This window comes from Rhinolophus ferrumequinum, chromosome 7 (assembly GCF_004115265.2).
Source record: "Rhinolophus ferrumequinum isolate MPI-CBG mRhiFer1 chromosome 7, mRhiFer1_v1.p, whole genome shotgun sequence".
NCBI lineage: Eukaryota > Metazoa > Chordata > Mammalia > Chiroptera > Rhinolophidae > Rhinolophus > Rhinolophus ferrumequinum.
The window spans coordinates 89537383-89549588 of record NC_046290.1 but is presented as its reverse complement, the minus strand read 5'-3'; the positions used below and the strand labels follow the sequence as shown (position 1 = coordinate 89549588).

The 12206-nt window shown below is 50.0% G+C and overlaps 1 protein-coding gene across 1 annotated transcript in view; it reads right to left on the bottom strand.

Moving 5' to 3' along the window:
- LOC117024825 (myosin-16) overlaps positions 1-12206 on the bottom strand; it is a 57789-nt gene that overhangs the window by 21115 nt on the left and 24468 nt on the right. The window contains exons 20-29 of the mRNA XM_033110416.1: positions 11437-11573; positions 9990-10071; positions 7723-7896; positions 6089-6316; positions 4975-5079; positions 2903-2989; positions 2541-2686; positions 1310-1400; positions 797-853; positions 19-105 (exon numbers count right to left, since the gene is read on the bottom strand). Of these exons, the coding sequence (XP_032966307.1) occupies positions 19-105; positions 797-853; positions 1310-1400; positions 2541-2686; positions 2903-2989; positions 4975-5079; positions 6089-6316; positions 7723-7896; positions 9990-10071; positions 11437-11573 (1194 nt within the window). The remainder of the gene's footprint in view (positions 1-18; positions 106-796; positions 854-1309; positions 1401-2540; positions 2687-2902; positions 2990-4974; positions 5080-6088; positions 6317-7722; positions 7897-9989; positions 10072-11436; positions 11574-12206) is intronic.

The following is a 12206-nucleotide window of genomic DNA, read 5'->3' as shown; positions in this document are numbered from 1 at the left end:
GGCAGGAAGGAATTGTACCTGAGCAGACGTGGCTCCCCCAGCCTCTTCCAGCCTGTCACTGAGATCTTCCAGGTCCCGGGACAGGTCGCTGCGTTGTTTCTCCACCTGGGGTGAGATTGAATGATACGGAAACCATCCATGAGCCCCTCTTTGTGCATGGCGCCTGTCAGGCCGGGGGCCTGCACTTGGGGAGGTCTGCACTCTGCCTGCCACCCCACATACTCAGTGAAGGACGCTGTCTGTTTTTCTTCCTGCACTGGTGAGCCTTCTACCTCCCAGCCCAGTTTGGCTGAATCTGGAGCTTCGGTGTCATCTGATTCATTTCTTACTAGTTTTCTGGCCTCATTCCCAGTAGGATCCCTGCCCTCAACTTTTCCTCCACTCTTTGCTCTTCCTTTTCCACCTTTGTCCCTGGGCAGGTAGGTACTATTTCATTCCCTCTACCTAGAAATTCCTCCCTGCCTTAGCCTGTTGAATTCAATTTTCGAGTCAACTTTAATGTTTCCTCTACCACCTGCCTCAGGCAGAGCTAGCCTCCTGCCGCTACTTGGACACCACAAGTAGCGTCTTATGTCGTAATTAATGTGCACGTGTAGCACAGTGCCTGGCACACAGTAGGTGCTCAAGAAAAAATGAGGAGGGGGTGAAAAAGTATGCCGGTGTAGTCATTCATTTCGTCTGTAACAATGTCCTGCCCTCCTCTCTGTTGGTCTCCTGAGTGGGAGTTTCTGCTGATGGTTGGATTGTACCTGGCATTAGTCCTTTGACTCAAGAAAGGCAGAAGCATATCATTTACCTTGGCTCTCATTGCTCTCTCAGCTTCTAGTTCTTCCTCCAGCTCCTCGATTCGGGCCTAGCAGACAAACAAGCAGATGAAAGGGGTGGGGGAATTATGTCTCTTGTGTGAGTTTAGAAACCGAACCACTTGGCTTTTTAAAATGGAAATGGTGGAAGGGAGCTAAGCATATGATGGACACTGTCAAAAGCAGAGAGACGCAGGAATGTGCAATGGCCCTGAGGCAGGATGGAGGCTGGGGAGTGTCAGACCCAACAAAGAGCCAGCAGGGCTGGACAGCATGTGAATAATGGGTGATGAGGGAGGGGGCGGGGCCAGATTGTAGACGGCCTTGTAACTATTGTCAGGACTTGGAATTTAACCCTGAGTGAGGTGGACATGGGTCAGTCTCTAAGGACTCTGTGGCAGTCTGTCTCCTCAGGAAAACTTAGCAGCTCATCAGCTGATGTGAAGAAAGGGTGCTGGAAAGTGCATCCCAAAAGGCGAATGCAGTCTTTTCGGTCCTGGACATACCTGGTGCTCCTTTAGTTTCCGCTGCAGAGTGGAATTCAGAGACTGCTCGTCCTCATATTTAGAGTTGACAGAATTGATCTCCATATCTCTCCTGCAAGAGAAGCTTTGATCTCCAGAGGGAACACTCTGAGGGGAGACCAGCAAGCTGGCCAGGCAATGGAGCCTGGGCGACTGGAAGAGGCTTTGATCCTGCTGAAACCCATGTGCCGCCAGCCTCTGGACTGTGGGTATGACAGCCTAGAAGGTCTCACCCTAGAGAGCCCCAGGATCTGTGCCACGGGTTTGTCATCCACTTATTCTTTCACTCATTCATTAACTCGTGCATTTATTAATTTGGCAAATGTTTACTGAATACCTACTATGTGCCAGACATTGTTTGGGGTTCACATCAGTGAACAAACCAGACAGAAATCACTGCTCTAGTGCATCTAACGTTCTAGGGGCTCTGGAATTGATGCTTTGCCTTTTTAGGGAAAATTTTCCTCCAAAAACTTTTCACAAAGGGCTGTCTCCTTCTGATGTGTGAGTTCCATGTGTCAAGGAGCTAAGTTGCCAGAGACCAAGCTGATGAGGGGGAAGGGTAAGGTCACATGCACCGTTTGTGTGTGCCACAGAAGAAACGTGCTGAGATGCAGATTTTGCTGCGTACGCCTCTCATGGCAGCCTGTGGTACTTCAAAACTGCCTTAGCAAAATATACTTCACAGACGCACTGTCTAAATTCTACTCCCTAATAGCATTTCCTTCTCTGACTCCTTCTCTCCACCCACTCTGCCTCTTACTTAGTTCAGGTTTATGCCTGGACCATTGCAATAGTGTTCCTAGTGTCTTCCTCCTTCTAACTTTTCTCCACTCCACCTTTCCTCTACATTACTGACAGAGCGATATTGACAAAATACTCCTGCAAACCCTTGTGTTCTTTGAGATCCCAGGTTATAGGTTTCTATGAACACTCTGCCCTCCGGGGTGGAAGCATTGCTTAGTACAGTCTCCTTTTCCTCATCCAGCAGGACTTGTGTGAGGCTGGGAGCTCCTTGCAGACAGGGCAGCACTTCCTCCTTCCTCCCTATGTCTTCCATGCTGGGTACAGTGCCTGGCACGTAGTGGCTTCTGGGGACAGGCATTAATATATGTGAAGCCCTCAGCACAGTGCCCGGTGCATGGCACCCCTCCAGAAGTGCTAGATACTGCTAATATTGTTACGGAAGAAATGCAGGCTGGCACGGGCATACTTTTTCACCACTTCCTCGAGATCTAGCTTGGACCGCTCCATCTCGTTGAGATTGTCAATGGTCATCTTCAAGTCACTCTCCGCTTTCCGACGAGCCTTTTCTACCTCTGCCCGGATTTTCTTTTCCTGCTCCCAGTTATCCTCCAGCTGCAGAGACAAGAAGAGCCAGAGAAAGGAGAGCGGGGCGTAGTGTCAGGCACAGTGCAGTAAGGAACCAGACTGGTTCCTTAGTTTTGACATCAGAAAAGCTCTCACTTCCCCAGGGGATGTGTCAGTCCAGTTCCCCAAATCCGTCTGAGGACCCAGTGCCCCGGATGGACCTGGCCCTCCAGCTGCAGAATTGGCCCAGTCCTGAGGCCTTACCTCGTGGATCTGGGTGTTGAGCTTGCTGTTGCTCTTGGTCAGGTGGTTCACTTTGTCCTCCTCGGCTTGCAGGTCATCGAGGGTTTTCTGGAGGGAAAGATAACACACGTATGTCCCCCCAGGCCTGCAGGAGCACCCCAACAGACCTGGCTCTCTGCTATCACTTCTGAGCTGACGTGAGTTGTTGTTAGTGAACAGCTACTGAGCACCCGCTCCTGGGTGCTGGGTGAGGCTGGGGCAGACCCGAGCACCCGTCAGCCGCAGGGGGGCGCTCAGGTCAGTAGCGGTTCTCTGGTTCTCTACAGGGCACATGGAAATCTGTGGAGGACTTCTGGTTGTCACAATGATTGGGGGCCCCCACTGGCACTAAGTGAGTGGTTCCAGGGGTGCTGGACATCTTGTCTTTCTCTGGACAGTCCGACACCGTGAAGAATAATTCTGCAGTCCACACACGTGAGGTCCCACCCAGGTATTCATGTAGGTAAAACAACCATTTATCCTTCTCTGAACCTAGGACCCACTACCACTTTACCTATAACTCAAACCCTTCCGTGCCTGTTTGCAGCCGTTATAGACAGGCTCGGGCAGACAACTTCTAGTCTATCTGCCTGAGATTTTACACACTGACAGCCCCATTATTTATTATAAATGACTTTTCATTCATTTCTCCTTTATATTGAAGGGCACGCCATTGATTTTTTTGAAGTTATGTATTAGTTATATCATTAGAATTTTTATTTCAGGAGAGTAAGAGGGCCTTCCAAATTACAGTCAGCTCTCATCATTTGGGGATTACCTTTTTGCCAATTTACCTACTTGCTAAAATTTATTTGTAATCCCCAAATCAATACTTGTGGTGCTTTCATGGCCATTTGTGGACTTGCGCAGAGTGGTGAAAAATTTGAGTTGCCTGGTTTTCAGCTGAGATCGAGTGAGAGGATGCTCTGCCTTCTTGTTTCAGCTCAGCCTGCAAACAAGTGTCCTTTTCACAGTCTATTTACTGCCATGTTTTTACATGTTTGTGTTTTTAGTTGGTGATTTCACTGTATAAAATGGTACCCAAGCACAGTGTCGTCCAGTGACCCTAAGTACAAGAAGGCTTTGGTGTGCCTTACAGAGAAAATGTGTGTATGAGATAAGCTTTGTTCAGGCATGAGATACAGTGCTGCTGAGCGTGAGTTCAATCTTAGGGAATCAACAATGTGTACTAGAAAAGGTGCCTTTAAACAGAAACACATATGAAACAACGTCACGTATTGATCGGAATTATATGTATTATGTATTGATTGGTTGACAAAAATGTTGTGACCGGAAGCTTGTAGGAGCCGAACTCTAACTTTCCCCTAGGAGCAGAGGTTTAGTATTTGCTAATTCAGTGCGTGTGGTGACTTTATCGTGAGAACTGGCCATGTTTGTTATAAAAGGAAGCTCTGGGTTTGATATGGTTGCGAGTCATGGTGTACGGGAGGCATTTCCAGAGGCAGTTCAGGGGCCGGGCTGTGGATTCATGGTGTCAGCAAACAGGGATGAGGCTCCACTGGCCAGGCCTGGGCTTCAACACACTCTTTGCATCTGTGTTCCCAGAGCTCGGAAGTACCCCGTGCCACAGGCAGCACTGGTGGCTGGTCAGCACTGGCTGGCTGTGCATTTTGGAGCCTGAGCCTGTAAGACTTGGTGGGTCTCCCTATGACCTCAAGAGCTCATGCCTTTTGTTTCCGTGATGTATCAGGGTTCACTGGTGTTTCAGAGCTCACAGGATACGTTCGTATATCCCATTTCATCCTTATGACGCTGGGGACCATCCTAACTCCTGCCTGCTGTCCCCCTCTCACTCTTAAAGTGTTCTAGTTTGGGTGACAAATCATATAGTGACTCCACTTACAACAAATCTGGAAGGAAGGCATCAAGATGTGACCATGCTCATTCACTGACAAATGAATTGAGCTTTAGGGAGAGTCTGCGACTTCCCTAAGAGCCCCTACCAGAAGGGTGGCAAAGCTGGGATTTGAAACAGGGTCTCCCATCTCTGAGCTCTACCTGCTCTGCCAAGGGGAGAAGCAGGTGGTGCCTACCTGGTGCAGCTCCTCCAGGGCCCGCTTCTCCTTCTGGAGCTTGGCAATGGAGTCTTCGCGGAGAGAAAGGTCTCCAGTAAGGGTGCGGACCTTGTGATCCAGGGCCTGGAAACCAGGGAAGGGGAGAGCCAGGGCTTTAAGGCTGGGAACACCCTCTGGTGGGAGGACAGGAGGGGGAGGCACTTGTTTTGAGAAAGGGTCCTTGGCCTGGCTCTACTCTAGAGTCATCTGGGAGCCTGAGAAATGCCAACACCCAGGGCACACCCCAAACAACCAAGTCAGAATCTTAGGGGTGAGGGGAGCAGCAAGAGCCACCAGTTCAGGACGTTGCTACTTAAAGCCTTGTCCTTGGTTGTCAGCTGTGGCATTGACTGAGAGTGTGTTAGAAACGTAGATCCTGGGGTCCTGCTACACCTGCTGATCCAGAATCTGTGTCTTATAAGGATCTCGATGGTTTGTGTGCACATCAGAGCTAGAGAGGTGTGGGTTTAGGCAGCATCCATCTTCCCTTGTTCACGGATCCCACCCAAGTGCAAGGGTAGGAAGGAGGCTTTGGGGCCAAGGGCCAGCCAGATGGTATCAGGAGCCAGGGGCTCCCTCTCGTAGGGGCAGCAGCTGTTTGGGCAAAAATCCAGCAGTGACAGGTGGCTCCACCATACTGAGTGTTGCCTCTCTGGGAAGGGAGGAAGGGTGGACATGGTGCTGCAGAACACTCTGGAGGGGCCCAGGGATGCGGAGGCTGAGTGGGCAGCAGGCTAGTGTAGATGCCTGGAATCCCAGGCTTGAGGAGAACCAGTCAGGCCTGAGTCTGGATGTCACTATAATGGTAAAAGCTCCCAGTCCCTTAGTCAGCTGCTCTGTCTAGAACTTTCTGCAACAGTGGACATCTTCTCAGTCTGCTCTGTCCAACGTGGGAGCACTCGAAATGCGGCTAGGTTAATTGAGGAACCATATTTTAAATTGTACTGAATGAAGTTAAAATAGCCCCATGTGGCTGCTGACTAGGGTCCTGGAAGCACTGCTATGGCAACTTCGTGTGTGGCCCCTGCACGATGAACAGGCTGGGGGTTCTCTGGCCCTGAGAGGAGCGTGGTTGGGCCCAGGACCTCCTCACCTGCTTCTCCTTCTCCGTCTTGGCCAGTGTGGTCTCAAGGCCCTCTAGGTCACGCTTCAGGTCACTCAGCTCCCCCTCCAGCTTGCGCTTGGTGGCGCTCAGAGAGGCAGCCGTGCCCTCCTCTTCCTCCAGCCGCTCCCGCATGTCAGAGATCTGGCTCTCCAGGTCCATTTTGGTCTTCATCATCTGGGTCAGGCGCTCCTCGGCATCCATCAGGTTCTCTCGCTCCTGATGGAAGAAAGAGCCCCAGTCAAAGGCAGGAGTCCAGCCCCTGCAAGGGACCAAGATGGCGGACAGTCTTCAGGCTGATGGGCCCCAAACAAAAGTGTGCTGGGGTTGGACAGAGGGCTGGGCTAGCTCTGAGCCCCTCTGTGATGTGTGTGACAAAGTGTAGTCTAGGAGTGTGGGCCCCAGAACAGCAGCAGCAGCAGTAGCACCTGTGAGCTGGTTAGGATGCAAAATCTCAGGCCTGATGTGAGACCTGCTACATCTGAATCTGCATTTTAACGAGACCCCAGGTAATCAGATGCATCTTAAGGTTTCAGCAGAAACGGAGCTGTCAGAAGTCACACAGGCAGTAAGTGGCAGAGAAGGGACAACCTGGGTGTCCACTGGGGTCTCCCCGAGATGGGGTTAGTGGTGTAAGACAGCAACTGGCCACAGAGTCAGAAAACTGGACCAGCTGTGTGACTTTTGGTTCACGGCATAACTTTACTGAAAATTCATTTATTTGTCGGCAAAATAAGGGAAATGATCACCGTGAGGTGCAAAGGGATGGAGCACACTAGGTGCTTCTATAAATGGAAGAGTCTTTTATTACTGTGGTCTCGCTCAGCTTCAGTCTCCCCAAACACAAAACAAGGATCGCAGCTTGAGCAACCTCTCAGGGGTATCGAGAGGATGTGGAGAAATGATGTCAGAGACAGCTTGGGGAAAATGCGCAGACAGTGCAAACGCCTCGCAGACACAGCTGTGGCAGAGTAGGAAGGACCCAGGATGGAATCAGACCCCTCCCGTCGTGGGTTTTCTACTGATGGGCTTGAGACCTTGATCAAGTCTCTAAATGTTGGTCAAACTAAGTTTTTTACCCTGTAGGATACACATGAAAATTGGGCATCTTAAGGGGTGGTTGAGAGGGTCAAATCCGAGAAGGATCCTTTGTGAACCAGAAGGGTCACGGCAGTGACCGCAGTTGTCACATTGGAATGCAGGGATGGGGGCCATTGAATCAGGCACCCATGGAAACCAGGTCATTTGTTCTCCCTGTGCTGTTTGCACTTGACAGGAAAGGAAAGGAGACAAAGGAAAGAGAGCTAGTTCCTGACGGCCCTCGGCAGAGCCAGGCTCACTGTGGGGGCGCTCCTCCCGCCATGTCTCGTAGCCCCAGGTCTGGACAGTCCCCTTAGACCCAGCATGTATGTGCGTGCCCAGCCTCCTGCTATGGGCAAACAAGAATTTGATAGAGACTTTTTTGTAGTTGCGTAAAGGGTGACATTACAATGAAGAAAAAAGAAGGCTGGGAATTCCCCGTGGTCTGGAAGCTCACCCTCCCTCCATCCCTAGGTCTGACTCACAGTGACCCTGGGGGTCTAGACAGTTGCCAAGGCCCCCAGCTCCCATCCCTCCCCACATACGGCCTGCAGCTGGATGGTGAGGTCGTTCTTCTCCTGGCTGAGCGTGGCCGTCTTCTCCTCCATTTCCTTGACCTTATTTAACAGCTCTTGTGTCTTGGACATGGCGTTCCTCAGCTCTTCCTCCTTGGCCTTCATCTCCTCCTCTTGCCGTGCCACATTCAGAAGTGGCTTCACCTGGATGACCAGCAACACCAGAGAGTGTTAGGGGGATGGGCTTTGCCGAGGGCCAGGAGGTGGGCTGTGGGGGCTCTGCTTCAGACTGGGTCTCACATCCCCACTGAGGTGGCAAGCAGCTCTTGCTGCAGCTCTGGGGAGCCCTTCTCCACAGAGGCCGTGAAGCATCTGACCTCCACAGAGAAGGCTCATCCTTGCTTAGGATCCAACCTTAGGATGCTCTTTGATCCCGGGAGACACAAAGTCAGATGGTTCTCAGCATCTAGCTGCACCCAGTGCTTGCATCTGTTCTGTAAGTTGTGTGTGCTCGGAGCCCTGGCTACATTCACAACTCTGTTTTCCTTGCCTTTCTCCCTCAATGAGTCCTCTCTGTCTCTCTGTCTCTCTGTCTCTCTCTCTCTCTCTCTCTCTCTCTCATCTATTTCTATCTCTATCTCTCTGTGTCTGTCTCTCTCTCTTCCTGTCTACCTCTGCCTTTTTCTCTCTGTATCTCTCTATTTCTCTCTCTGTCTCCATTTTTCTGTTTCTCTTTTACTGTCTCTATGTCTCTCTTGTGTCTATTCTCTGAAATGGCAAAATTTGCATAAAAAGGTTATATATAGTAAGCACCACAACTTGCAACTATACAACACTTTTTATTCAGTGAAAGCCTACTAAAAAGTGTTTTTTTTTTCCCCCATTGACTCACCCAATTTGGCTTAGTTAAGTAAGATTAGAGCTTAGTTAATATACTAAGAGTAAAGGATTTATATTTTACGTTTTTCTCATTGGGATAGGACCTTGCCCTGCCATATTTAATTAGTGAAGTTTTACTTTCTCGTAAAGAGCAGGGAAGTTTCCAGGCTCTGTCTCCTTGTCATCTGTGGCCACTTGTTTCCTGCTCAAAAGGATCTTAAAGGCTGTTGATCTGGGACTTCCCAAAGGGTAATATGTGTACCAAGGGGGCAGGTAAGATGGATTCAAGAATTGCATAGAAACTGTTTAATTTCATTGTTATACATAGTTACTGTAAAAATAATTTCTAAGAATAATAAAAATAATTTCTAACAAAATAATAATTTAATAAATAATTTTGAAAAAAATTTTTTAATGAAGTAGAACTTCTCAAATCCATAATCTTATGGATAACATTTGTTTAGGATGAAATTAAAGTGGGTTAAAGATATGAAGTTTCCTTTTAAAATAAAAATTTCAACATAAAAAAGTGAGTTGATACAAAGCAAAAAGATCAGTCATAGAATAGGTGGGGAAATGCTGGTGATGACTGAAATTTGAGAAATGCTCATCTAGAACCTTCTGCAACCTCAGGCCCTTAAGGGTCTGGCCTGTGTGGGGCACCTTTGGGGATGCAGAACTTACTCCCTTCAAATTTGTGGCCAGCTCTGATTGTTAGAAAGTTCTTTCCTGCAGGAGGGGAAAGAAGCTGCTGCATGAGCTGTGGGGGGCTCAGGGCCACCAGAGATGAACTGGAGCCTGTCCTAATCCTCCACATGGCTGCCCCTCGAGGTAACCATTCTCCCGTCTCCTGAATGTGGCAGCCCTGCATCTGGCTTCCTCTGGTGCCCAGTGGCGTGTTCCCTCATGATGGGGGCCCCAGGTGGGACGCCATGACCTAGTGTGATTGGACCTGCAGTAGCATGGTTCATGGCCTCCTGCGGGGCTGAGGGCAGCTGGGATGCACCACCTGACTGACTCACACAGCCGTCACTGCTGTCTCGGAAGAACCTAGGAAATTATTTCCTGAGGTCACTCCAGCTCTAAAGCCAAGGACTGCACTAAAGGAGTTGAAGGTGCCTCAACCTCCAGGGACGAGGCGCTGATAACCAAGCACACTTTTGGGGCTCTCTCCATTCTAAGTGGATTTTATTTTGAGGGGTGAGATGAAAGGTGGGAAGACACACTATGATTTTTCTCAGGGAGGAATTAGCCCCTGTCTGGAAGGAGGCTAGACTTCTCCTTTGTCTCCAAGGTGCTTTCAGTTTTAAACTGTTCCTGCAGCATCCTGTGGCTTCCCACCCGCAAGAAGCACCTCCGTCTGCCCAGGACTGTGGCCCCCAGCAGCAGTGCTGGTTGCCTGGCCCCTCGGGCCTCACCTTGTTGTAGAGCTTCCACCAGCCCCAGAAACGCAGCTCCAGGAACTTGCGTGTGTTCCGCTGGATGACTTTCAGGCCAATTCTGCAAAAGAGAACCCGGGGTTGCATGGATTAAGATGCAGGCGTCAGGGCCTGGCCTTCCTAATGGAACTATTCCTCCCAGACAGCACAAGCCCGAGACAAACCACTCATTTCTTTTTGCATCCCACCCCCTCCCTCCATCCACTCCCTCACCAGAAATCACCCCTTAGTCACTAAATCCCATCCATCCGCCATCTTGGGAACGCACCCCTCCTTGTTCCTTGCAGCTTCATTCCATTGTCATTTACGGATCTCCTGTGCACCAAAACCCTGGGCTGGACTGGGGTGCTGTCCCACCACTCAGCCCCCAACTGGTGTCCCTGCCTTCGGCTAGGGTCACAGAGGGCCTGCTGCGGGATATCAGGACCTCATGACGGTTGTTATTTATTCATCCCGGTTATTATTACTAATACTATGAGCACAAAGAGCCAGAGTCAGCCACAGGCCAGCCGGGGCAGCCTGAGCTATTTTCTAATGACTGTTTTAGGGAGATGGCTGAAAACCAGGATTCTGAGTGCAGGGGTTTGGAATGAGGATTTCTGGGTTCTAATCCTGACTCGTTCCACAGGAATCTGGCCCAGTTCCTTAACCCCTCTGACCTCAGTTTCCACATCTGTAAAATGGGGATGCTGGCCCTCCCACACTCGTCTCACAGTATCATCATATGGATTAAGGAAGGAGAAGGCTGTGAAAGTGGCTTGTATGTTGTAGAGAGAAGGGTTTATATTAGGTGGTCCCTGCTGTGAGTTGAATTGTGTCCCCTCCCCAAAGATATGCTGAAGTCCTAGCCCCCAGCCCCTGTGAATATGACCTTATTTGGAAATAGGGTCTTTGCAGACGTAATGATTTAGGTTAAGATGAGGTCATACTGGAGTAGGGTGGGGCCCTAACCCAAGATGACTGGTGTCCTTGTAAGAAGAAGGAAGTTGATGGGAAGACACAGACACAGAGAGAAGGTCTATGAAGACCGAGGCAGAGATTAGAGTGATGCAGCCATATGCCAAGCAATGCTTGGGGCTACCAGGACTGGAAGAGGCAAGAAAGGATCCTCCTCTACAGCCTTTGGAGGAAGCATGGGCTGCCAACACCTTGATTTCAGACTGTTGGCCTCCAGAACTGTGAGAAAATAAGTTTCTGTTGTTTGAAGGCACTGAGTTTGTGAGTTTTGTTATGGCAGCCTCAGGAAACGAATATAGGACCCAAACAGGGTTCGCTGGGCCAGCAAAGACATCGGCACCCTGCCTTCATCTCCCCGCACCATGTTGTAAGGGAGCTGACCACTGTGTGTTGCAGGGTCCCTTGTCATTCTGTGTGGACATGTGTGGCTTTAGTGGTCCTGCCCACTTAGTGTTAGTATATGTGCTACCTTCGTTCCAGCATCTTCTTGAACTCAACCCTCATGAGGAAACCCCGGAGCCGACACTGTAGCATCGTCATGATTTTAGCCAGACGATCATCCCGCATGTCCTCAAGCTTGGCCAGGATGCCTGCTCGGAAGAACACCTGGGGGAAAGACACACCTCATCTGAAGAGAGCCCAGCTGTCACCTATGGCAGCCACTTGCGGGGCGCGTTTAAAATCAAAGCACCAGAGGTTCAGAAGAGTTCTCAAGAGTTCAGAGACACAATCTGGTGCTGGTGTTTGAGGCCTCTCGGAAACAGCTTGCCCCAGCCTGGACACCTCTAATAGCAGGGCCACTGTCGCCTCAATGTCTATTTCCTGTTGTCCTTCGATTCTCCTATAGGCTCCAACCTTGGCCTTGCACTTACTAGCACGGTCACCTTGGATGTATCTCTTCACATCCCGGTTCTTAGAAAGTTGATCCCTTCCTTAGAGGGTTGCTATAAGATTAAATGAGACAACAGGTGGAAAAGTCCGTAAACTGGGAAGCTCTGAGTGAAATGTGAGAGATCGTTATACTCTTCACTGCTGTGGTGATTGCCCAGCCGCCAGGGTGGACGTTTGTACACCCTGCAACAGGTAGCCGGCTGCCTCAGCATATATCGCAACCCTGGCTGCACATTGCCCATGCCTGGAGGGCTTTGGAAAGCTGATGCCTGGGCATAGGTGATTTCAAACAATTTCTGGGGTGGGGCTCAGGCATTGGTGTTTTAAAATCCTCCCAGATGATTCTAA